Source organism: Vipera berus, assembly GCF_964194415.1.
Source record: "Vipera berus genome assembly, chromosome: 4".
In the NCBI taxonomy this organism is placed as follows: Eukaryota; Metazoa; Chordata; class Lepidosauria; order Squamata; family Viperidae; genus Vipera; species Vipera berus.
Window position 1 is genome coordinate 32,778,394 of NC_138206.1, and position 26,810 is coordinate 32,805,203.

A 26,810-nucleotide genomic window follows, 5' to 3' on the forward strand; every position below is an offset into this window, starting at 1 on the left:
GGGGAGGGGGCGGCGGCCGGATCCACGAGCGGCGGCCGGAGACGCGCAGTCGTTCGGCTCGGGATGCATTCGGACAACTGGCTGCTGTGCAGGAGACGCGGGAAATGGTGAGCGGCCGCGAGCGCCTCCTCCTCCTCCTCCTCCCCCCGGGGACCCGGCCGGCGGTGCTCTCCCTGCTGTTGCTCCTGCTGCTCAGACGGGACGCGGTTGCTCAGAAAGGTAGGTGGAGATCCGGTAGCAAGGCAGGAAAAAAATCTTCCCGCCATTGTGCCTTGACGCTCGCCCGGAGCGCACCCAGGAGGAGCATCGCCCTCTCCCTTCGCCTCGGATGTCATTTAGTGCGTGGGGAAGGGGAAAAGGGAGGGGAAAAGGTGGAGCAGGGTAATCCAAAGATGCTCCTCCCATAAACCCAGTTCCGTGCATCTGTAGCGAGCTTCTTCGATCTGCTCCTGAAGTTCGGCAAACTTTGAACGCCCTTCCCAGGCTCATAATTTGGAATAGTAAAGAAATGTAGAAGGGCTGTTTTCAGTTGAACTCCAGTTTTTGAGTTCGTACAACTTATTTTTCATCGACGATGCAATCTATATTAAAATGTAATGAGGGTTCTGTAGTCCGGGCTACCGTTTCTCTCTCTTCCCAGAAAGCCCAGAGAGTTTTCGCAACTTTTGCCGCGAAGAAAAAAGTCTCATCTCAGCCAGCGCTCGTTGCATCTTAGCTGATTAAGCTGAACGTCCGCCTGAAAGAAGTGCTTGCTTTTTCTTTTTTTCTTTTTAAAAGAAGTAAAAGAATTAAGTGTATCCCGAATAGGCAAAAAAAAACAACACCACCAATAGTGGGGAAAAATACACTGTCATCTCCAGAACATCCCCTTTTAATTTATTGCAGCAAAAATAAACAAGACCCAGTCCTTTGTAGACTAGTAGTGTAGCCCAGTTCAAAAGTTTCTCTAGTTCTGGAAAAACAGGCAGAACGGGGTACATTCAAGAAGCACTGAGGGCATGATGCCAGCCAATAAGTTAGTCTGTTTTGCAAACTGCAATCCAATTGATGTTTACAAATAATGAGAACATTTAGTCTGCTTGATGAAAAGGTGTGTGTAATTGGAAGTGGATTATTTTGAACTGTATTGTTTAATATGCTTATTTTTTATTTGTATTGATGGACTTTGTAAACTACTTAGGATCACTCTGTCTCTGACCATAGAACTTTACTAACAAGAAAATAAACATAAAATTTAGTTGAAATGCATTACTTTTTTAGAAATGGTGAGGATTTCAAATTATACAGTCTTTTGGAAATAGAATCTGTATGAGGAGCCTGCTTCTACATTAGCATTGCTCAAGTGAATGAACCTCCCTTTCCATCTATAATTTTTGTAATATGTTAGCACTACCTAACATACAAATACATCTATCAGTGAGGCCAAATAAGGGCAGAAGCAGAGATACTGCTGGCAAAGATAAAATATTGTTTGCACTTAAAAAAAACCATTGGCTTTAAACAGTATAGATTTAAACAATGTAAAGTAAAAGACTTGAAAGGATTACAGTATGTGAAATGATGGGATGGAATTAAAGAATCAAGAATTGGAAAAACAAAGGAGGCTCATTCAGAATAGGAGTGTGGATTTTAAAGGGAAGAAAAAAAGATGCTCTCACATTGTCTCAAACAGAATGAGTGCCAGAAAATATATACATTTGTCCTTCTCTTCACCTCACCACAGCATCCCTAGATTTAACATTCATTTCACAGACTGCAATTAGGGCAATTAACTGTTAGATTACTTTGATTTGAGGAATGTAGTTTGGTCTCTGAATGTAAAATATCTTCTTTTTCTTATTTGTGAAGTTGTTTTCTTAGGTAAGTGCCAAAAGTTTTTAAACATCTTATTTTCCACTTTGACATATGGCACTGCTGGCATGCTAAACTTCCAAACTTGTCAGAAGGAAGAGACTACAAACGGTTTGGAATCAGGATCAGGGACATTTAGAAACTGCAGTTCTATCTCAACTCAGTTAAAACATTCACATTCTGTGCCATTTGGGCCTGGATCCATTTCAGAGTACAGCCATTCCATATGTACAAAAGTGTTTATAATGCTGGATTTGTTTTTCACAAAAAATATTTTGTTCATCGTGTTTAGTTTTTAATGATAAAATATGTGATGGATTCTAAAGTCAACAATTCTGTTTTACTACATCTACTGCAGTGTTATAACCATTTATAATGTAAAGTCTACTGTAAAATGACAACTGTCAATATGCATAGTCTATTTTGCCTTGCATTATTGTAGGGATAAATAACTGCATAAATTCAGATTTTCCACAATGACCTAAACATTAGCCCTGTGTAGATTCAACTATCTCTCTTGATTTCCTACATTTCCTCAAATGTAGTCAAACTAAGAGAATTATCAAAGGATGATATTAAATACCTGAGGGAGACCTCATGCTAAAATCTACCCAATAATGGTTTAATTACCCAATGGAAAGCAGCTAATTTCATTGGCTACAGTTCCCTCCATTTCAACAAAGTTTTTCTTCAGTCAGTTACAATATAATAGCTTGCTTTCATCCCTTTTATATGGGAACTTGCTCTTGTTGTGATGGTTAAATGGAATCCATTTTCCCATTTCTACTATATTACTGTATAATGATACTGAAGAAGACTTTTTTTTGTTCTTATATGTCCCAGGTGTCTCTGAGTTTTCTAATTTTCTCCCATCAAATAAAAAAAGCCTTATTACAGATAATCTAGCCAAATTTTATACAGAAGCTTTGAATGTGTACGAATAACTGATTATGATATAAATGATTAGCATTTCTATATTTGGTCCATAAATCTTTGGTGAATTTGTAGGATACTAATATTTTATATTATTAGAAGCTGCTATGTATATATAAACAGGGAGAAAGCTTCACATTTAGTCTCACTGATTATGTTCCTAGTTGGGTAATGTAACATCTGCAAACAAACTAAGCTCAGAGAACACCAAGGACTCGACAGTTCAATCTGGACCTACATATGTTATCTTTTATTGGATTATTAGATTTTACCATGCATTTTATTTCTATACTGCTAATATATTGCACAATATCTTCCTTAAGATTTTTTTTACAATTTAGGGTCCTTTCTTTCTTATCTAATCTTAACATTAAGAGAGTACAGGTCTGTCTGACTGTGTATCTATCTATGTATCTGTCATCCATCCATCCATCCATCCAGTGGTGGGATTCAAATATGTGAACAACCAGTTCTCTTTGTGGATGCCGCTTCCGGAAGTCCATTCTGGGCCTGGGCAACAAAAAATTAGCTACCGGTTCTGCTGAAGTAGTGTGAACTGGCTGAATCCCACCACTCACTCACTCACTGTATCTAATCTAATCTAATCTAATCTAATCTAATCTAATCTAATCTAATCTAATCTAATCTATCATTATTCCAACACAAATGTTGTGCCCAGAAGACTGAGAAGACCATGTATAGTGAGTTAGATATACTCTCCAGAACATGTTCTGGATTTAAAGAAGTGTTTCACTTTTGAATACAAAACCTATTAGGTAATTTGAGTCACTAGAATCAATAAAAAAGCAATTATATGCATTAAATTACAAATCTTGCTGAGTATAAACATATTTAACTTCCATTCTTTATATGTTCTAAGACACTGCATACAAATATATTAGTTCCTTCCAAAATATATTAATGCTTAAATTAATTAGTGATTAGAAAGCTGGATGAGGCTTTCTAAATTTCAAAAACAAGATTATTTTTTTTAGTTTTGAGATAAAATATATTTTAATATGGAAGAACATGCAGATTCTGAGGTACTTAGTATTAAAAATATTAACTACCATTCTTTTATTGCATCTGTTTTTTTGTGTGTGTATGCATAGAGAGAGCATAATCTTCCCACAACGTAGGTTGCAAAAGTTGGCAGATAACAGTGCAGTGAGTGTACTAGGGCAGTACAGCATCCAAGCAATAACATTTCCTGACGTCTGGTTCTGCTTTCTCTTAACAAGGTCCTGTTTTTTGGATCTTGGTTAGTTTCATGGATAAATATATTGTTCTCTTGAATATTAAATGTTTCCGTCAGTTATAAACCTTAAGTAGTATGTAATACAATATTCAGGATATCATATAAAGTAAGGGTGGAAACTTGTGGCAATCTCTGAACTGTTACTCCTGTTACCTCTCAATGCTATTTGTACTAACTGAAGATGTTGGAAATTACTGAACAAAGCAGGAGAGGCTTATATTCTCAGACATTATGAAAATTTCAAATTGTTTGCTGGAAAATAAGGTAGAATTATACTGTATGTTCTTTTTATTCAAATACGTTTGCAAATAATGTCTTAAAGTCCACGGAAGGAGGGATATCTGTGTTGTTCCCTCATCTGTTTTGCATTAACAGTAAAAAAATTTATGCAAAGAATTCTTTGCTATCTCAGATTTAGTAAAACAATACAGTGCTTTTTTAGAATATTAATTTTTTAAAAATATTTAATAGGTTTTTGATGAAAGTAAAATCAATGTTATGTTTGACTGATATTTTATGCATTCTTCGGGAATGAGAGTTTAAAATTCCCCTGTCATGAAATTGACATATGGTTCTTCTCAGTAGCAGAGGCACAACCTGCTTATTCAAATCAGTCCCAGTGCTGGGTATCTTTTTCATAATTACTTGCTCATATTCTTTACTGTGATGTACAGTGTGTTATAAGGAACTGAATTATAACAGGAGGCCAAGAAAAGCTATTCATGAATATGAAACCATAATCCAGGCTGTGATTTTCTATTCAACAAATACGCAGTTTAGATAAAGGATTCTAAAATAGTAAAGGGAAATTTTAAAATTGCCCCTTTCTCAATATTTTCCCCCCAGACATATTACTAAGTTAAGCATATAACCATTCACTATCCATTATCATAACAGAGATAGCTGAAACCATTCTAAAGCACTGTTTGTTGAAGGCCTGCTTAAAAGAGGTTGGTGTCTTTAACTTTTAGACACTAAGGAATTCTGATTTTTTCTAAAGAGTTTTTTGTAAGACTGCCTTCTAATGTGGGCTGCGATCATCAAAGTTACTATAATATTGATTTTACTTTAATTATGTGCATATATAAAGTATGTTAGAAGATCTTCCTCATCGTAGGGTGCAGATTTCACATTAATAAAGAAATCAAGATTAGACTTAGCATGTGTAGCTAGATCCGAAAGATTATAGCTAAATCTACTATTATGAAACTAACATATAACATTTATTTGTAGTCTACCCTTGAAGAGCAGACACACATTCTTCTAAGTGTGAAAAAGCAACCTTACAGATGAATTTTTGTTTTGCAGGTGATGGATGTGGATATACTGTCTTAGGTCCTGAAAGTGGAACATTTACATCAATTAATTATCCACATTCCTATCCCAATAGCACAGTGTGTGAATGGGAAATTCGAGTAAAGCCTGAACAGAGAGTTCAGCTCAAATTTGGGGATTTTGATATTGATGATTCAGATTCTTGTCATTTTAATTATGTTAGGATTTATAATGGAATTGGACCTACAAGAACAGAGATAGGTAAGGACATATTTTATCTCTAGTATTAATATATAATGTTTATATATACTTAAGAGTAGAAAAATGTTTATGATTTTTTTCTTTTTTCTGTGCCCAATTTCTATGAATAATTTGGTATGCAAAGCAAAATGTTACCTGATTTTGTGATAACACAGAGTTGAACAGGTTTTGAAAAGCCCTGGACAAAGGGCTTTACTGTAATATTTCTTCACTACACTGTCCTTTTTCCTAATTAGCCTTGTACAAATGAATGTTTAACATACTCATATTTATTTTTAAAATTACGTATTCCCTGAAGTTTATTCCTGTTTTGCTTGTTTTTATTTTATTTTCATTCATACATTCTGCACTTTTAATAATATTGATTGTTTATTTCATTAAAAATCATTTAAAAAGACATATATGTATTCAGTAGAGCACTGTTTTGATTCATTACTTGGTATAAAGTATCTGTCACAAAAATACATATAGCAAATTTATACTTCTTCAGTTTATATGAAAAGTGATTTTGTCTAAAGCAAAAAGCAAAACTTGAGTTCTTTAAATGGCCAAGATCTGTCCATCTTGATTTACAAGTAGAGTTCACTGGCCCAAATAATTCTCTACTTTTATTCTCTTTATGTACAGCTTATTTTAGTACGATTATGTAAAAGATTTTAGTCTGCTAAAAATGAATTTTTAGTTTTGATAACTCAATGGAATTATAAAAAGAATATAAGGGAGCATAGATTTTATCCTTCTACATGTCCAGCAGTATGAAAAATGTCTTAAACTGAATAGAATGAGACTAAATTTGGTATCTGGAAAAAAAACCAAGCAAAAGAGTGATCAAGCTTGAAAATCAACCAGATCAGATGATAAATAAATTTCATAAGCCATACTTTACATGCTTTTCTTATCATGCTTAGAAATGTTAAGGTCACACTAAAATTGGCAGCACTTGTTCCTTAAAGTTTTGAAATAAAATTTCTTGGTAATCACTTGCTATATTGGCAAATCTTTAGCATATATTATGATTTAAGTAAGGGGAGTTAAAAGTAAAGGGGAGATAACTGCTGAATCTTAAGGAGAGTTATACTGAAACTGCACTGAAAGTATGTTTCATTTCCTTTTATAGGAAGTTTCATTACAACAAATTCTTCGGACTAAATTCATAGAACCCTTATTAAAATTAAAGATGCAAACACACACACATGCACACAGTGTATGTATATATATATATATATATATATATATATATATATATATATATATATATATATATATATATATATATCTATACACACACACACACACACACACACACACACACATTTAGGAATTTATTTTTTTTTATTCACTCTGTTTCGGACTAAATTCATAGAACCCTTATTAAAATTAAAGATGCAAACACACACACATGCACACAGTGTGTATATATGTGTATATATATATATATATATATATATATATATATATATATATATATATATATATATATATATATATATATATATATATATATACACACACACACACACACACACACACACACACACACACACACACACACACATTTAGGAAATTCACTCTGTTTCTCTCCCTAGCTTGGAAAGGGTTCCCAAATGAGGAGATCAGTCCTTGAAAAGACTAAACAATATATTTGATAAAATGATAAAATGATAAAATGATTAAGTCATGTGGTTTGATACTAAATAACTCAACGGGCTTGGAAATGTTGAAAAAACTATACCTCTCTAAGTCTTTGGTACCTCTGCATTTCTAAGAGATTCTCAAAAACCTGCCCTGAGAGAAAAAGGAAACATATTGTTCATTTTGTATTTCGTTATTGTTAAACTTGTGCAGCTGCTATATTTAGTGTAGATTAAACACATAGGTCTACTAAATGATGAGAAGTTTAATACTACATTTATATATGTGTTAAGTATCTCTATTGTATCTATTTTAGGGAAATACTGTGGTTTGGGCCTTCAGGTAGACAAATTAAATGAATCAAAGAGTAATGAAATTACAGTACAGTTCATGAGTGACATTCATTTTTATGGACATGGGTTTCTTGCTTCATATTCAACAACAGATATACCAGGTATAGTATCTAATTTAGCCATATTTTAGCAGACTACATATCTATTTCTGTTTAATAATTATATAATCTTACCATAATAGGTAATTTCTTGTTACCCAGTTTCTGATAAATAATGTATAAAAACATTAAGCAAAGACATTTATAAAATCACATTCAGACAGGATGATCTAAAGATATTAAGCTTAAAATACACAAAAGATATGACTAGAATACATTAATCCAAGGTGATTAAAATAAATTGTTCTATTTTGTAGCAACATTGCACATTCCTGGCCAGATAGTCATAGAGTTAATGGCTTGACATGAAGTGTTTTTGTTGCAGCAGGAACACATTTTTTGGAGGTTAGGATTGAGGATAGCATTCTTTAGGGATAATCTGTGGAAACAGCATATTTTTCTACTCTTCAGTCAGGTTTCCCTATTATCTTCCACTTCTCTAGCTGCAGATAGATCATTATTACCTGAAGTCTAAACTAATCTGCAAATCATTTGAAATTCAGTTAACTCCCTTTGGACTACCCCAATAATAGTACAACTCTCAGCATTTTCTCATTGATTTATTGGTTAGTAATTGCCTTTAGTTTTCATATATAGAGCTCTAAATTTAATAACCAAATGACTGAAGTTCACCTGAAGTCATGGGAGAACCACAGTTAATAGATGCTTCACAGCATCATAACATAAACTCTGATTTCGTTATTCGTGCTGACATGAAACCTAATCCTGAAAGATTTCATGGTAATTATTTGGAATTTCTATTGCATTTAGTGTGCTGGAAATCATTACAGGCGCTTCTCAATTGCCATATCAATTATTATTAGCATTTCCTTACTTTGATGTTTGGGCAAGATATAACTCAGTTTATCCTATGTCTGCTGGTCCTCTTTTTGGCTTTTTTGCTGATACATCGCTTGGTTCTGCTAGATCTGTTTTGGAATCAGTCAACAGAGAGTGATTTCAGCTGATAGAAACAAACTGTCTAATCCTAATTCTATCCCTTGTAGCACATTATAGCTAAGAATGAATGGCAGTAGTTCCCTGAGATCATAGTATATTCAGTGGAAATAAAAATAAGTAGGATGCATTAAAATGATTAATGATTCACTAGTTTTTAATTCAGAGTTTTAAAACATTTCACTCTTTAAAAATGTTTTGTTCTTTCATAATTTTTCTTTTGTTATAATTTTTCCTAGATTTAATAACATGTTTAGATACTGCAAGTCACTTTTCTGAGCCAGAATTCAGGTAATTTTTTTTAATATTCTGACAAGAAATTAGGATCAGATCACTTGTGAACTAGTTATTTTTTTCTCTTGTTTGAACAAAATATTCCATAGGGAGAGAAAGTAGTTATGCTCATGTGTGAATAGACTTTTGACTACAGTTGACTGAAAATAATTTTATTCAATGCAGTGTATATATCTTATTGATATATTTAGCATGATTTCCCAAAAATAAGGGGGTGTCTTTTATACTCACGTCTGGTACTGACAGCCCCACCCAGCAGGCCCACTTCTGTGGCCAAATAAATAAAGGAGCAGCTTCATTCTGCAGCTGCATTCTGGTCTGCATTTCCAGAAGGCCTCTGCAGTCGAGTACTGAACTATGGATTCAATCCATAGCTCGGTTCTCAGCTGCAGAGGTCTTGCAGAAACGAGCTATGGACTGAATCCATAGCTCGATTCTCGGCTGCAGTGGCCTTCCGGAAAGGCCTGTGACTGAGACACTGCAGAAGTGGGTCGGCAAAGAAAGGCCTGGCTGCAAGGTAAGCAGGTGCAGGGCACATGGGGCAGCTCAACACCCCCAACTCCACCCTAGCTTGATTTTTAGGCGTGCGCTTCACCCCAAAACATATTTTGGGGGTAGGGCTTATATTAGGCCCACCCCCCAAAATCAAGCTGGAGCTTATTTTTGGGATAGGCCTTACTTTCAGGAAAACACAGTATATAATATCTGTTTCTGAAGTAGTACTAAATAAAGTATTTCAGTTTGTTATGGTTAAGGTCAAGATTTATTATTATGGTTCATCATGATTTTAAAAAATCAAGAATTTACACTTAAACTCTAAAATTAAAGTTTTTGACTGCAGTCCTCTATTGATCTGAAAGTAAATCAACTGTTGTGTTATTTCAAAATAAATTTAAACAGGATTGCACTATTAACCAATTAACTGCTCTAAGTCCTTTTATAATAGAAACTTAGGTTTATAATGCCACTCTTAATGTAATATAACACAGCTCTTAAGTCATAACAATAAATATGCAATGGTTTTTCAGATGTTAGTTTATTGTTTGTAATAATCAGAATGAAATACTTTTACAATGCGTAACTCTTCCCAGAAATAAGTATTTAACTTTTATTAATTACTTTATTTGTTTTATAATATGTATTATTTATTTGTCTTGTCATTAATATGTCATTAAATGATAAGGCTTAATTCCAATGTTGTGTTCAAAATATTTTCAGACCAATTATTTGCCAGATCATGTCACTGTAGTTTATTATTGTAAATTGTTCATGAAAATATGTTTTCCCTCTTGAAAATGTATTTAGATTTTCAGACTTGATTTGTTTGAATGACTATCCTTGCTTAATGAGGTTTATTGTTAAAAAATTCAGTACAAAGTATACTGGTTGCATATTATGACAACACCTGTTTTTTTCCCTTAGCAAATATTGTCCAGCTGGTTGTGTGCTTCCTTTTGCTGAAATTTATGGGACTATTCCTCATGGCTATAGAGATGTAAGTAACATTCATTGTGATTTTTAGATTATTTAGTTAATTTATATAATCATCCATTTCACCATATTGGCCCCAGGTTGTTAACAACATTTAAAATCAAAATACAAATCACATAAAACATCAGTGGATATTATAGCAGTCAGAACAAACTAGTTTGCCAGAAATCATCAACTTCACAGGTTCCAAACAGTCTGAACATGACTGAATATTAGTAATACTTTACCAAGAATGGTTGAAATACTGTGAATTAATGCATGATTTCAAATCCATCTTTTTTTCCAAGTCATCTTCCCTTTGCATGGCTGGTGTCCATGCAGGAGTGGTATCCAATGTTCTTGGAGGTCAAATTAATGTTGTAATCAGCAAAGGTATTCCGTACTATGAAAGCTCTCTGGCTAACAATGTTACATCAAAAGTGTAAGTATATATTTTCTTAAAAGTCATCACATTTCAGTATTGTTAGAATTTGACATGCATATAAATTAAAACTCTGAAACATTAAACCCAGAGTATTATTTTAAATATTTTTACAAATTATTGTAAAGAACAGACTAGTTATCAAATAAAAGATTGCATCAGAATATGTTTTTGATGAAATTGATGCCATTGATTGATAGTATAAGACTAGTTGTCTAAATGTTGACTAATAAATATTTTTAACTTTTAAAACAATGAATTATGAAGTATCTTAGCATCCTTTTGTAAGGAGGATTGTATTTTTAAGAAACAGAAATAAAATCTGGAAGAAATTCAGTACATTTCAGGGACTGAAGGGTCTATTAGAAATATTTTGAATCATGAATTGCAAGCAATTTATATCTTTGTTTTAGTTTTCCTGGTGTTATTAAATGTTGCCAGTATCTTGACTTCAAGAAAGTACACAAGTAAAATAATTTTTCACTGACAAGCTTGCTAAACCTGGTCTCAATGGGAAGTGGACTAATCTGATTATCCGTATTTTTTAAAAATGTCAGATTTGTCTAGAAGTCTGCTTTTCCTTGTATTTTGAATGTGAAGAGTTTTAGTGTAGGTCATATTTCAAAAACAGTTCAATAATCTGCTAAACAGTAATGCAAAATGACACATTGCAAAAATGGTGCATCTTTGAGGAGTATTTTAGTAAATATATAGACAGAAATTAAGGAAAAACTTCAAGTATATGGATAGTAAAATATAAATATGTTATTTTTTTTACACAGAGGTCCTCTGTCTTCAGGTCTCTTCACTTTTAAAACCAGCGGTAAGCCTTTATGCTTCTTGGTGTTTAATGACATCTAGACTTGATTCAGCCCTATATTTCTCCTTCATTTTGATTTTTCCCCCTAAGCTTTTTATTGTCATTTCAAACTGGGGCAAAAAGTTATTATATGAATTACTGATTGCCTAAACACATTGCCTTGTGATTACATGAAATTGTTAGCTTTTATTCCTAATATTTGTTATGAACAAGAATGGCTTAGAAGCCATCTTCTTTTTAATGTGATTATAAAATGTGCAACCCAATAGATACAACATTTTCTATCAATTTCTTTAATCTACTGATTGCTCTTTTCGTTTCTATGTTTAGGTTGTTATGGGACACTTGGAATGGAATCTGGAGTAATTGCTGATTCACAAATTAATGCATCCTCATTTTTGGAATGGCCTGAGCAGCTGGGTCAACCAAGCACTTGGAAGCCAGAAAGAGCCAGGTTGAAAAGGCCTGGACACTCTTGGGCAGCTTTTACTAATGATGAGTATCAGTGGTTGCAAATTGATCTAAACAAAGAACAGCGAATAACAGGCAAGTAAATATGAAATATTTATTTAATGAAGAAAATAAATATATAATATTATTATTAAAATGGAATTTAATTTGAGAGAAAGTAAGAGAGAATGTTAGATGTAGTATTTATAAAGTTCAACATAGCCAACCATATCACCAAATCAAATCAAATGTCGTCATTTAGGTCTTGGACTGGCCTTGATAATAGGAAAAGAGAAATATTTTGGTACAGCAGTTCATTATCATGAATTAAAAGTTTTGCATAATTGTATGATTTGAGGAAAACATTTGGCCACCTGGAATGCGAATGTAGAATTAGCATCCCTTAAAAAATAGTAAACATAAAATTTATCAGCATAGGCTGATAGCCAAGAGTTTCTATCTCTGGATCCTAAACAAGCTAAATTGAATCTCATATAATATTTGGGCAACTGTTTTAGCCATAAATTGCTGGAATGTAATTTGAAGCCAGTTTAGGCTCATGGACAATAATTCTCTGAAAGGTTTTTATCAGAGTTGATACACATGTTAAAAAGCAATTGTGCTAAAATGCATCTTTGTTTCACCTCTCCTCACCCTTTCTGGATAAAGTCAGAAAGGTCCCATACACAGATGCATCTTATTCTGAGGTTTGCAGTATCATATGACTTACGAATTAGGAGCAAGTATTTTTTGTCTACTGTATAGAAGATATGATTAGAATGTTCCAGTCAGTGTCTGTCTGTCTGTCTATATCTATCTATCTATCTACCTACCTACCTATCTTATCTATCATCCATCCATCCACCCATTCACAAAGACAGATAGACATAGACATTTATATTTTATATTTGTTTATGATAAAGGGGACCTTCTGATTCACAGGTATCATTACAACTGGCAGCACCTTAGCAGAGTACCATTATTATGTCTCTGCTTATAGGATTCTCTATAGTAATGAAGGACAAAAGTGGACGATATATAGAGAACCTGGTGTTGAGAGAGATAAGGTGAGATTAAGATAATATATTACAGGAAATCATTGTGTGTTTTTAAAGTGATATTTAAGAGCCCTTTTTAGACATTTAATATGCAGGTATTGTATTGAAATATATTTATTGGAAAATTTGTAAATTCTGAAATTGAACATACTAATCCACTGAGTCCGTGTGTCAAGGTACTCATATAGAAAAATAAAAAAATATTTCATATTTCATGCACTTAATCTTGGATTGAGGGAAGATTACCCACAGAAATCACACACTGTAAGCCCAAAGGCAGAACAGTAAGAGAGGAATGGCTGGATAGGGCTCTAGAAAAAATTTGGAATTGGATGATTCAATATTAAAGAATGTTAGTTAGAGATGTAGTATTTAGGCTTCATGATATCCTTTTAAAAGAAGCAAAATGTCTGCAAAAGTCACATATGGAACACTTTATGAGGCAGCTGCACAAACATGAAAAAAGATGCAGCTGGTTTAATGATAAAAAGGCTCTGTGTATATTCTCAAAGGGATCTGAATCATCTCTTTTGAAGAATTTATGCAGGGCTAGTGGGCTTCTTCATCTCAGCCTTATTCTTGTTCTGTAATCAATATATAATATGTAGTAATTGTTGCAATGCAGACCTAACAACATCTAATTTACACATGGCTCCCAGGTTTCAATTTTATATGAAATTCTTCATGTCAGGAATCTGTTCAATTACAGAAATCCAAGGCACTTAAATATAGTACAGAGATTTCAGACAACAGAGACAACCATGTCATGATAAATATCTTGAATAGTTCCAGAAATTAAGTGGCTGGCCTTTTCATGTATTAGGTTTTGACAATACTACTATTGATCCCATTTTTGTTCAATATTAAAAGTAAAGCACCGGGGGGGGGGGGGGAAGCCCAACATTTGTAAATCAAGCTAATGTATATTCTCAAGCTTTAAACTTGCCAATATGTTCACGAACTATAATTATTCTCTGAACTTGAGCTGTTCCTTCATAAATCTGGTATATTTTGCATTTCTCATTAGTTTTTCTACTGGATATTCACTAATGAATCCATTTTCTCCAAAAATTAGGACAGCATCAGAAGCTACTTGATTTGCAATGTCTCCAGCATATGTCTTTGTTATAGAAGCAAAATAGGTATTTCTACGACCAGCATCTACCTTCCATGCTGCCCTCTGGTAGGCCAGGCGTGACAGTTCCACTTTCAGTGCCATTTCAGCCAACATGAAGGACACTGCTTGGTGCTCTGCAATGACCTTCCCAAAGGTTTTTCTTTCCATAGCATATTTTGTAGCTTCATCCAAAGCTCTCTGTGCTAATCCAACAGCACCAGCTGCTACTGGAGGCCTTGTTTTATCAAATGCTCCCATGGCAATTTTAAAGCCAGCTCCTTCACCCATAAGTACATTTTCTTTGGGTATTCTTACATCCTCAAAAACAATCCCTCTTGTATCTGAACAGCGCTGGCCCATGTTAAGCTCCTTTCTTCCAATCTATATTCCAGGGCTGTCAGCTTCCACAATAATCCTGTAAAAGCTTTACTTGCAGGAGTTTTTGGATCAGGATCAGAACGTGCCAATAAAAAATACCAATTAGCCTTGCCACCATTGGTGATCCACATTTTTTGTCCATTAATAATATATTCATCTCCTTTCCTTTCAGCTCTTGTCTTTATATCTGCTACATCAGAGCCTGCACCAGGTTCTGTTACACAGTATGCACACATTAAGGGCTCTTCAGTCATTCTTCCTAAATATTTTTTCTGCTGTTGATCATTTCCTGCAATTATGATTGGCATTTGACCTATGGAATTTGCCTTAATAGCTGTCTGAACTCCTGTACATCCATAAGCCAATTCTTCAGTAATAAGGAAGGTATCAAAAGTACCAAGGCTAAGACCACCACAACTTTCTGGTATGCATCAAACCAAGCTCCCATGCCCTTGTAATGATAGGAACAGGTACTCTCCATTTTTGTCATAGTGAGAAGCAACAGGTATGATTTCTTCTCTAGCAAATTTACGAGCTGTAGCTTGCAATTCTTTCTGTTCATCAGTAAGTTCAAAGCTATAAGGAGCAGATTTGCTTTTTGGTGATGTTGCAGCAGCATGACTGGATTGTGCTCTCAAGCCAGAAGCAACAATGCTTCGCACGACCTGACAGGCTCTCAGTGCAGCCATGACAAAGCCTTTCCTGTTCTCTTCCTCAGCGAACCTTACAGGCCGCAACTGAACTTCGTACAGATGAAACGCCAAAGCCTAGACCCGCCTCCAACAGGGGGAGGGTGTGGAGCGGGTGAGGTTGGCTTTTCTGGCGACTGTTCTGTAAAATGCTTTAGGGGAAAGAGTTGACAAAAATCAGTTTTGGAGGTGCAACCTATCTTTCCCTCTACATTATTTTAGTGGCAAAGGCAGCTAACATGGATTTTGCACATGAACATCCTTATTCCAGAAAACTTTTGCAGTGACTCACCGTTTGGCCATAACTTTCATATCTCCACAGAGCAATTGTCTGTTGACAAGAGTTGGCTGTTGCTTGATTTCAGTTCCCAATATCTGTAATGTTGACCATGCTAACAAAAATAATAAGAGTTGTAGATCAATATCTGAGAAACCAAACATTACCTAAACGTGTGTTATGAAAATGTTAATGAATTTTGTTGGAAATCTTAATTTCTGATTTGGTGATATTTCATGGAGTGTTGTTGTTAGTTGTGAAGTCGTGTCCGACCAATCGTGACCCCATGGACAACGTTCCTCCAGGCCTTCCTGTCCTCTACCATCTTCTGGAGTCCATTTAAGCTCACGCCTACTGCTTCAGTGACTCCATCCAGCCACCTCATTCTCTGTTGTCCCCTTCTTCTCTTGCCCTCGATCTTTCCCAGCATTAGGCTCTTCTCCAGTGAGTCCTTCCTTCTCATTAGGTGGCCAAAGTATTTGAGTTTTAGCTTCAGGATCTGGCCTTCTAAAGAGCAGTCAGGGTTGATCTGTAGGACCACCAGTTTGAATGCCTTGCAGTCCAAGGGACTCACAGGAGTCTTCTCCAGCACCGTAGTTCAAAGGCCTCAATTCTTTGGCGCTTAGCCTTTCTTATGGTCCAACTTTCACAGCCATACATTGCAACTGGGAAGACCATAGCCTTGACTATACGCACTTTTGTTGGCAGGGTGATGTCTCTGCTTTTTAGTGTGCTGTCTAGATTTGCCATGGCTTTCCTCCCCAGGAGCAAGCGTCTTTTAATTTCTTGACTGCAGTCCCCATCTGTGGTGATCTTGGAGCCCAGGAAAATAAAATCGGTCACTACCTCCATTTCTTCCCCATCTATTTGCCAGGAATTGAGAGGGCCGGATGCCATGATTTCACGGAGTACTGACTGCTAAATAAAATCAGGGGGGAAAAATCATATATAAACATTAAATCTAACTTTTGACTGCCCTCTTCTGGGCTTGGTAGCTTGAAGAAGAGGAAGAAGGGGATATATTTAAACTTTGCTACATTAAACTTGATAATAGTAAGTGATCATTGTAACTTGGACATCTCCAACAGTGGAGATGTCCAAATGGAAGTGGTTTGCCATTACCTTTTCCCAGGATTTTTTAAAATTTACAGAGCATTTCTAGACCTTCAAGGATTAATCAGGCCTGACTCAGAAATAATGCTACCTATTATGGGTAGCTGATGTAATGCGACAATATTAGGTGTGGCATTAATCTTTCTGTACAATCCCATGAGCTTAACAACAGAACATTCAAGAACAGGGTTCGGATAATTTGCTTGCTGGAGCTGTGAAACCTTCTGTTAAACCATGAAGATCAACTATGATCAAATCTAGCCATATTTACATGCCAGCTTGAGGTTTGAATCCTGTATCTCTTTCTCTGATAATCAACTTTTTGTTGTCTTTTTCTCAGCCTTGAATCTTTTATATCTTTTAATCGGTGTTTGTATAATAGTCCTGTCTAGTCTCAGGTTTTTTTACATCTGTTCTTGCAAGCTTTAGCCTGCATAATATAAAAGTAAGCACTTTAAACATTACTGGTTTTAATGATTGCTTCATTGAATTTGCATTAATGAATATTTCATCAGTGCTTTGAGAACTGAATGCCTGCTATGAAATGATTCGAGAACAAAAGAGATAATTATTTTTTTTTAATTTGAAAATGAAACACTTTGAAAAAGAAAATGAAATTTGCATCGGAAATATTATATTACACATTTTTTTCTAGGTATTTCAAGGCAATGCAGGCTATTATCAGGAAGTTCGCAATAATTTCATTCCACCCATTATTGCTCGTTTTGTTAGAATAAACCCTTTGAAATGGCACCAAAAAATTGCAATGAAAGTAGAATTGATGGGATGTCAGTTTAATGTTGGTAAGTGAAGTGGCATTTGATATATTCTTTATAAAATGTACAGTTTTCTAATGGAGGAGGAGGGTATCCTATGTGCACAGTTACTGTCCTTTATTCAGTAGGTAGGATCATGATATTAATCCTCACAAACACCACTGTTCTGTTCCATGCCGCCTAGTTGCAGAGTCCTGGTCTTTGCTTGAGCAGTTCTACCTATTTTTGTCAGAGAATTTGTGATGGCTAGATAAAAAGTAGCTAGCCCAGCCCCTGAAATACTGAAGATTTTTTTGTGTGACTTGCTTCAAATATCCAGCCCTGAGCTAAGGACTGTGAAAAGAATAAGAATTGCTTGTTGAGATTAGTCAACACACCTTAGTTTTCCTCAAGAAGCCATCTTGCTTCTCTATTGCTTAGACTCCCTATACTGGCATTTTTTGTCAAGTATCTAATCTCTTCTTTTGGGGGGAGATGGTTAAGAAGGTGGCTCTGCAGCAGCTTCAGGGGACTGTGGATGAAGTGGATTATCTGGATCCCTTTCAGTTGGGATTCAGATGCGGGTATAGAAGAGAAACAACTTTGGTCATGCTTTTGGATCTTGGTTAGGGAAGGATGAGGGGTTATGTGCTGCCCAGAGTCACATTTTGTGAGATGAGCAGCCATTTAAACTTTATAAATCAATGAATCGATATTTAAGGAACCAGTTAGGGCAGAGCCTAGTCAGGATAAGTAACTATTCCTCCATCTATGTGTTTATTCATCTGGAGTTCTGCAACTGAATCTGGAAGACAATCCTGGATAGGTCTCCTCTCCTCCCCTCCCAACCTCGGGGTTTCCTCTGATTCAGAGACCCCTCTCCTTTTTTCTATGTCAGAGAGGGTATCTCAACTTCTATTACTGATAGGAAATGGCTTAAATGTTAGGAGTTTGATTTCTTGTCTCCTTTTTTGCTGGAGCATTCTGCTTATCTACTAAAACTGGGTGAAAGCTGCTTGTTTCCCAGTGAGCATTAAAATACTGATCCTACATATTCCAGAAAGGGGAAGGAGTTGTTACGGTAAGTCCAGTGTTCCGTTATGGAACAACCAAATATTGCTCAAATATTTGTTTCATTTTCATTGGGTGACTGACTGGCCCTGGACATTCATATCTTACATATTAGGAGAGTAATGAGATTTATTCACATTTAGTTGCTGGCACTCTTAACAGATATTTTGAGAAAAAGTAAAATTATGTAAAACAAAGTTACTTGTTACATTTCAAATTAATGACATCATCTCAAGATTTTGCTTTCATTTAAGTTCGGGCTCCAAGACCATCATTACCTCCACCACGCAGGAGCAACAATGACTTTTCTTTGCAGATTGATAAAACAACCATCACCCCTGAGATTAAGAACACTATGTTTACTCCAAGTGTAACCAAAGGTATTGATATCTAAAAAAATAGCATTGCAGAACTATAAAGCCTTGCATTAATAGTGCCTTTTTGTTTGCCACTTTATTTTTAACCCAGTAATTCATTCACTAGAAATGATTAAGTAATATATACGTCTGTAGCCAACAGAACATTGAGATTTTGCATACAAAATTGCTAAATTAGAAGTCGACTATTTTGTATACTGAAAAGATCTTAGCTGTCATAATATCTTCATGGCAGTCTAAGAAAATATCTCCAAATGCTGTGGCTATTACATTCATTTTTACTAAATATTTGTATAAGTAATGGGATTTTTTAAAAGCTAAAACATTCATTTAAGATTTTGCTTTTGCTTTAAGTTCGGTCTCCAAGAGCATCATTGCCTCCTCCACCCTGGAGCAACAAAGATTTTCCATTGCAGACCAGTAAAACAACCTTTGCTCCTAAGATCAAGAATACTACAGTAACACCAAGTGTTACTACAGGTACTGATACCCAAAAGAGCACAGTAACATAATGCATATCATTAATATTGTGTATTTTGGTACCCTTTGATATTTGCCTACATAAAAGGGAACGTATCAAATTTGTTTTTTTATGAACCTAACATATTCTATATCTTAATCTTTCCAGATGTAGCATTAATAGCTGCTCTAGTACCTGTGTTGGTCATGGTTTTTACCACCCTCATCTTGATCTTAGTTTGCTCCTGGCACTGGAGAAACAGGTAACCAGCTTATATAAGTGCTTCTAAAGAAGGACTGCAAAGACTTGGTGTGGCACAAGTGTCATAGCAGCTTTGTACAGCACGCACAACATATTCAAATAATATAGTGGAACAGCACCCCTTTGGGAGGTTTGATTAAACGTAAGCTATAAGCTTCAACAATGCCAACAAAAAAGGAGTGAGTGCAGTGACGCTATGGTTTATGTTCACCTACTCTGTTAGAGGTTATGGTGCTTGTTATTGAATGCTGGTGAACCAGATCAGGAAAGTTGCACTTTCTGCATTCCTGTTCTAGAGCACACATATCTAAATAGTCCTCATGATGTATTGTGGCTGCAGTTTTAAGAATTCTTAGGTACAGTTGTGTGATTAATATATCTGGAGAGCTGCAGGTTCACAACAGTGGAAGATTGCTAAGAATGCACAGTGACTATATAAAGATGAAATGGGAAAAATTCAAGATTTATTAAAAAAAACCCATGAATTTCAAATAATCCTCTTCAAATGATAAAAATCCTTTTGTTGCAGTATTTTTTCTTATAACTTCAGCTGAGAATAACTGTTAGAAATAGTTAGATTAGACCTGGAGGCACCCAGGCTTATGTCTACTTTAGCCATGGAGCTCAAGCTTATTGTGATAAATTGCTATGTGTATTGCCTTCATCTCCTGTGGGAAAGGATGAAAATTTATGGAGGGCATGAATGAATAGTAAATGATTACAGATGATTTGTATTTAAACAATACATTTGGAGGTTGAATGGCATATTTCAATAAATAACATTGCTGCTATTTATGTTAATAGTATAGTACACAAAAAAGCAATCTTCTTCATGTTGTATTACAGCCAAATATTTTTAAACCATATTTCAAACAGTGATACTCTTAACTCTATCCTAAATAAGTCTTAAGATAATACTAATTATGGATGTTTTCTTCATTTGGCATAATTTTCAGAAAAAGAAAGTCAGAAGGAACATATGATATACCTTATTGGGATCGTGCAGGTAATTTTAGATGCAAACTTTGTAGTAAATGTTCAAATATGTATTTCTAATTTATTTCAGTTAATATTTAGAAATGGACAGGCAGTTGACTACTTCACAAAACATCTCAAATGACATCATTGATTGTCATCTCTTTCTCTCCCCTAACATTGATTTTCTTGTGGAGCAGATAGAATAGTGGAGCAAGGCAGGTACTTCCGTGTAGCCCAGGGATCATGGGGTCCCAAGCATTTCTTGATATAAATTACAGATTAAAATAAAGATAATAGGAAAATGGCTGAGGAACGAAGTGGGGAGAATGGTGTTGGTATAGGAAGAAAGAAAGAAAAAAAGCATTGGCTAACTTTTTTTTCAAAGCAATAAAGCACAAAATAGAATTACTCAGCTTTTTATTTACCAGTTTAGCAAAGGCAGTACTAGTTATTTCTATAATAACAAACTAAATTCATCAGGGAAACCACAGTCAAGAGTTTATTTTTTTCTGTCTCAAGCACAAGATTCAGAAGCTGTTTCCAAATATAAACAAAGTTGGATGTGTTCTTTAATTAAAACAGAATTTTGCACTTCTTCCAGCTCCATCACTTTCTCCATCCATTCTTCTGTTGGCTGGGGAATTCTGGAAGTTGGAAGTCCCCCAAGTCTTAAAAGTTGCCAAGGTTGGACACCCCTGGCTTAAACTATAGCAACTACCTCACAGGGTTGTTATTGTGAGGAAGATAGGAGGAAGAAGGAGTTTTTAGGTATGCTCGCTGCTTTAAGTTACTTATAAAATAATAAAGATGGGATAAAAATCAAATAAATAAATAGCTGCCTTGATAAAGGAGGGAAAGAAAAAAACTGAGCATAGAATCCCAGTGATAACTGCTGCTGATTTTGGTAGGATTAAAATATGATTATTTTAATTTATTATTACAAAATTAGCGAAGAAAGCTCATTATATTTTTAAAAACTTATGATGGAATTTTGAATAGCTTGATTCATACATGTATCTTATAAGTCATAGGTGAGAACTGTTCCTTTTTAATATTTTATTGCAGGATGGTGGAAAGGAATGAAGCAGTTCTTCCCTTCTAAATCTGTAGACCATGAAGAATCATCTGTTCATTATAACAGCAGTGAAATTAATTGCCTTAGATCAAAAGAAGTTGCTACTGTGTTACAAAGTCAATCAGCAGGTATATCTTCCCCAGTTTACATTTATTTCAACGAACGGTATATATTTCAAAAGGAAGATGGTAAATACATTCAAATTAAATAGATTAGCGAAGATGCTATAGTTTTCCCACAGAATTATTTCAGGTTTGTGAAAGAAAATACTACATTTAGAACAAGTCTACTTGAAATTACAGCCATACCATGGCTTTTCATCTTGGAGAAAAGATGAAAAACCAGCCTTTCTTCAGAGGTAGCTAGGTAATTTATTAGCATGGAGGCAAGATAGGCGGCAAATAAATCTAATAAAATAAATATTTCTTTTCATCTAATAAAGTTTCAACAGGCAGTAATCATTTAAATCTGCCAAAAATCTTTTGATTACAAATAAAATATATGGTTTATTTGTGTACTTTTTAACAGAATTATTGTTTGCTAACTGCTTCAATAAGCAAACCTTAAAAATGTTGAAGTATAGTTAGCCCTTGACTTATGATTAATTGAGCCCAGAATTAAGGTTATAAGTTGTGCCAGTTGTTCAGTAGGTCATCTTGTACCTAACCTGATTTTACTCCCTTTTTGGCAATTGTCAAATGTGACAGTTGTTAAGCAAATGTCATGGTTGTTAAGCAAATCCATTGTCCACAATGGGTGGCTTTTTTTTAAAACCAGAAATCAGAAGTAAATGCCATTTTCCAACAAAAAAAATAATAAATCATGGATGCATGACCACAGAAAGCCTTTACTGGCCATAAATGTGGGCCAGTTGCCCAGCACCTAAAGTGGATCACATGACCATGAGTTGGGGTAGCTATTGGAACTTCAAATCTGGGTCATAAGTATCCCTGAGGAAGTCCATTGGAACTTTGAGTAATTGCTAAGCATGAAGATAAAACTATCAGTCTGTGATGGTGGGTTTATAAAAGAAAATACTGTGTGGTCACTATAGGTATTATTGAAGTTATTAAAGTTTTTTAAAAAAATTAATGCCACCCTTTCTGATTCCTTTCAAAGATGAAGGATGACATACAGATAATTATGGTGCAGGCACAAATTCAATGTCACCCGCATCTACAACTGAGATTATCTTTTTAGGTGTGCCTTGTAATTAGGCTTATCATCTTATGCTGCAAGTCCGGTAGTGGCTTTTTTCTGGGTATTGAGAGGTTTAGAAATTCGCTTTTGGCTTTCTTCAACAGAGTATGCACAACCACTTGTGGGAGGAATTGTTGGCACACTTCATCAGAAGTCAAGTTTTAAACATGAAGGAAAAGAAGCAAGTTATGTTGATACAGATTCTTGTAACACCTCAGAACAAGAAATATATCATGCCTATGCTGAACCGCTCCCAGTTACTGGACCAGAATATGCAATACCAATAGTGATGGATATGTCAGGGCATCCTGCAGCTCCTCCAGGCATTGCTTCTGTATCTACCTTCAAAGCTTCAGGGAATCAAGCTCCTCCATTAGTGGGAACTTATAATAAACTTCTTTCTAGGGCAGATAGTCCATTATCACCCACACATATGCTGTACGATACACCTAAAGGAATGCCAGGACTGAGCCTTCCAAATGAATTGCTATACCAGGTACCACAGAATATGCCACACTCCACAGAAAATGAAGAAGATACAAGTTAAGAGTTTTTTTACAGATTTAATGTAGAAAAAAAGGTCAGGCTTTTGTGTTGTGTTGAAGAAAAATATGAGATTATAGGCCCAGGACAATATGTGTATTGCTCTTTTGAGGGCCAATATACAACTACTGCTTTCTTGTACAGATTGTGAAAAACTTGTAATTCACTACTGATGGGCACTACATCTCATTAGGCATGAAAAGTTTAATTTGTGCCTAATTAGTGTGAATACATAAGTCATTTAGATTCATCAATAATCATTCTATACTCTATAGGCTGTTGGGCCAAAGAAAGAGAGTGTTTCTTTTTGAAGTCACTGATACTACTAACAGTCTGATAATTAACAATTGATAAGGATATTCATAGCACTGTAAAAGTAAACTAAACATGAAACTCATTTTTAGTAAGTATTATACAAAACTGAAAATGATCTCTGCAATGAATAAACAATTTATATAAATAAATTGGTAAATGAGGTCCAGAAAAACTACAGTGTTAATCATTCTTTTCTGGTTATTCGAAAGAGTAACTTCATTGAAATGCTACTCTCCTGTTCATAGTAAATACTGAATAGTATTTTTCATTTACTGGATGTAGATTCCCTAAAGCTGGAATTTGCACTAGAACTTTCTGTATATTCTTTTTCAAAGACAATAGTTCTCTTGCTTGCCTAGTAAATAAATGATGGATTTCAGACTTGGTCCACTTACATATTCACTAGGTAGCTTTCTTTTTCAGCCTCAGGTTTCCCATGTGCAACATGGGCATAAGAATGAATCTACTTGCTGGGCTATTTTAACAAGGTGTGTTAGTGATATAAGACACCCAAAGTGTAATATAAATATTGTTATATTAACATTAGACTACAGAAAGCTTTACTGAGGATTTATTAGCTGCAGATGTAATCTTGTCAGCTAAGAATATAGTTTATAAAAAATAACTACCTATCCACCCTACTGAGGCTTTCTCCCACAGTAATAAACTGTAGGCCTTGAAGATGATTTTTTTTTAATTTTGAAAGGTATAAGCACATCAACATATTGTGCATACATTTGGAAAGACAGGTCAGGATTTTAATACATTTATAAATGTACAGCTTTTTACAAATGTTTTAAAATACTTTTATACCTTCAGAAAAATACCCTGGTAGCTTTTAAATTGTGAATTATGTTGTCAATTAGATTAAAATGTGGCAAAAAAATTAAAAACAAATTGCTGCTTGATGTGGACTGAGATTTAAATTGTTGTTAATAAGCTGATCATTTTGAAAGTTCAAAGTTATATGTTTAGCTTAGAATTAAAGGTAATTAATTTTGTAGTAATTCATTTTCTCAAAATGTATATATTTGAATTGATTAATGACCTTATGCAGAAATGAAAAGTATTGGAACACAAAGCTGTATTACATTGCAATTTCATTTTCCTTTGTAGCATGTTAACTATGTATCAAGAAAGTACATGAAAAAATACTGTTTTATATTGCATTTATCAGCACTGTAGTGATGACAAAATGGAATATCCTTTAATATGCAATAGCCCAGTTTTATGGACTTTTAAATGTGTTGTGAATGTGTAAGTCAAAAGACCATTGTGTATAATGTTGCTAAATACACAATATCTTAAGTTAGCTCACTGGTAAAATTTAATCATGACAATCACAACTGTGTAATATAAAATGATGTTTAATTTCAATTCCATAGAAATTGCTCTTGTGCCTTGCTCCATTCCTCATGTTTTTATTTATAAAAATTATATGTAACTTATTTTTATTGTGTAACTATGGTACTCTTAAGGGCTGAATGTGAGAACAAGCGATGTATAGATTTTATACTTCCACATATTCTTTGTATTCATTATTTTATGATTCTTTCCAACTCGTGAGTAAAATACCTGCCAGAATGGACTGAAGAAATTTGTGTTAATATAGAACATACAATAACAGGGTTGGGAGGTACTTTGGAGATTTTCTACTTCAACCCTCTGCTCTATGAAAAAATGTTATGAAATGTTATGAAAAATGGTTGTCCATCTTCTTGAAAATAGCCAGTGATGGAGCACCCACAACTTCTGCAGGCAAGCCATTCCACTGATTAATTGTTCTGTCAATTAATTGTTCTTCTTAGTCCTAGGTTATGTCACTACTGATCTTCTGTCTGTTACTTCTTGTCTTATGTGCTTTATTCTGCTGCTGTTAATAGACTTATTTGCTGTTTTATACTAAATCATAGCTCATGCTATGCTATGGGTATAGCCTGTGGTTATAACAGACAGATCCTGATAGCATATAATTATGTAATATATAATTAATAGTTCCTGTTTATTATCAAAACACATTTCTAGAAGGAAAATACAAGGAAAGTAACTCAAAAGATTGAAGTGATAATGACTATTTTGCAGTTATCAGTTATAACTTTCATTTTTACTCTTGGTTTATGATTGGAATGTAAGTTCTTCAAATTGAATTGTGCAGCTGCATTTAATGATGTAGATCAAGTTGGATGCTTTACTATTTCATTCTGATTACACTTACTGTATATATTTATTAACAGTATTGATAGATTAACATTTAAAAACTATATACAGTGTTTAGTTATACCACCTAAAATGTCAGCATCAAGTTATGACATAAAATAAGGAGAAAAACCATTTCAGCTTACTTCCCAATGCCTAATGAAATAAAATAACCTAGGCTTAATAGATTGTGCTGAGTCTTCTGAAACTGTTGTCCACTGAAATTCTACTTTTTTTAAAAAAATTATTTTTTAATCTGAGCCAGTTAAAATGGCTATATCATGCAAAAACCTGCAATTTTGCACATGTGCTATTTCCCATAAATGACTGCAAAATATCACGAATGCCACTGTAAGGATGCTTTTCAATTTCTTGCAAGAATTATACATACATATATGTAAAGAGTCTAACTGGAAATATGACAATATTCAGGCCATTAGCCTTAGTTTATTTAAATGAACATTCAAGCGGATCTTCCCTTTTATGTTTATAAAAGCTTTTCACATCAAATATTACAACATTATATAAGGAGATACATGAGAAATGGAAATGTATAAATATAGTATATATGTCAGATGAAACAGCTTTATTAAATTATAGCACCACTTTTTTAGGTACTAATGCCAATTCCTACATATTAGCTCAAGCAATCTTACTGCAAAATTCTTACATTTTTGTTTTCGTTTGCCCTAAGTTAATACTGTGTCTCTTAAATGAATTCTAAATGTGCAGAGTGCTTGTTCCTATAGTAGTTCAAGGAAGAACAAAGGCACATAGTCATGGGGGATTATTTTCTTAGAACATACTTTCTTACCTGAGCATACCATGGTCACACTGTTTTTGTATATGATAC

General features: G+C 34.5%; 1 protein-coding gene and 1 pseudogene across 3 annotated transcripts; one reads left to right on the forward strand and one right to left on the reverse strand.

The window, feature by feature from the left end:
- On the forward strand, positions 1–25,345 carry DCBLD2 (discoidin, CUB and LCCL domain containing 2). Of its 2 annotated transcripts, XM_081327101.1 has the most exons (17): positions 1–219; positions 4,224–4,306; positions 5,351–5,578; positions 7,527–7,664; positions 8,858–8,909; positions 10,335–10,407; positions 10,691–10,824; positions 11,607–11,647; positions 11,975–12,190; positions 13,037–13,161; positions 17,382–17,529; positions 18,807–18,932; positions 19,284–19,409; positions 19,558–19,651; positions 20,607–20,656; positions 21,694–21,831; positions 23,008–25,345. In XM_081327101.1, the coding sequence occupies exons 4-17, from the start codon at positions 7,601–7,603 to the stop codon at positions 23,448–23,450; spliced, it is 1,830 nt and encodes a 609-aa protein (XP_081183227.1). In that variant the 5' UTR covers positions 1–219; positions 4,224–4,306; positions 5,351–5,578; positions 7,527–7,600; the 3' UTR covers positions 23,451–25,345. The 2 variants fall into 2 exon arrangements, with proteins under 2 accessions (XP_081183227.1, XP_081183226.1); XM_081327100.1 differs by lacking the exon at positions 4,224–4,306 and having other exon boundaries at positions 22–219.
- Positions 13,179–15,398, reverse strand: LOC308667690 (medium-chain specific acyl-CoA dehydrogenase, mitochondrial-like; annotated as a pseudogene). Its single transcript has one exon. The product of its transcript is annotated as a medium-chain specific acyl-CoA dehydrogenase, mitochondrial-like (transcript).
- Positions 25,346–26,810: the final 1,465 nt, after the last annotated feature.

Coding starts and splice junctions, on each gene's coding strand:
- DCBLD2 (XM_081327100.1), top strand. CDS start 105: ATGGTGAGCGGCCGCGAGCGCCTCCTCCTCCTCCTCCTCCCCCCGGGG. Junction 5,579..7,526: donor ACCTACAAGAACAGAGATAG/GTAAGGACATAT, acceptor TATCTATTTTAG/GGAAATACTGTGGTTTGGGC. Junction 10,825..11,606: donor AACAATGTTACATCAAAAGT/GTAAGTATATAT, acceptor TTTTTTACACAG/AGGTCCTCTGTCTTCAGGTC.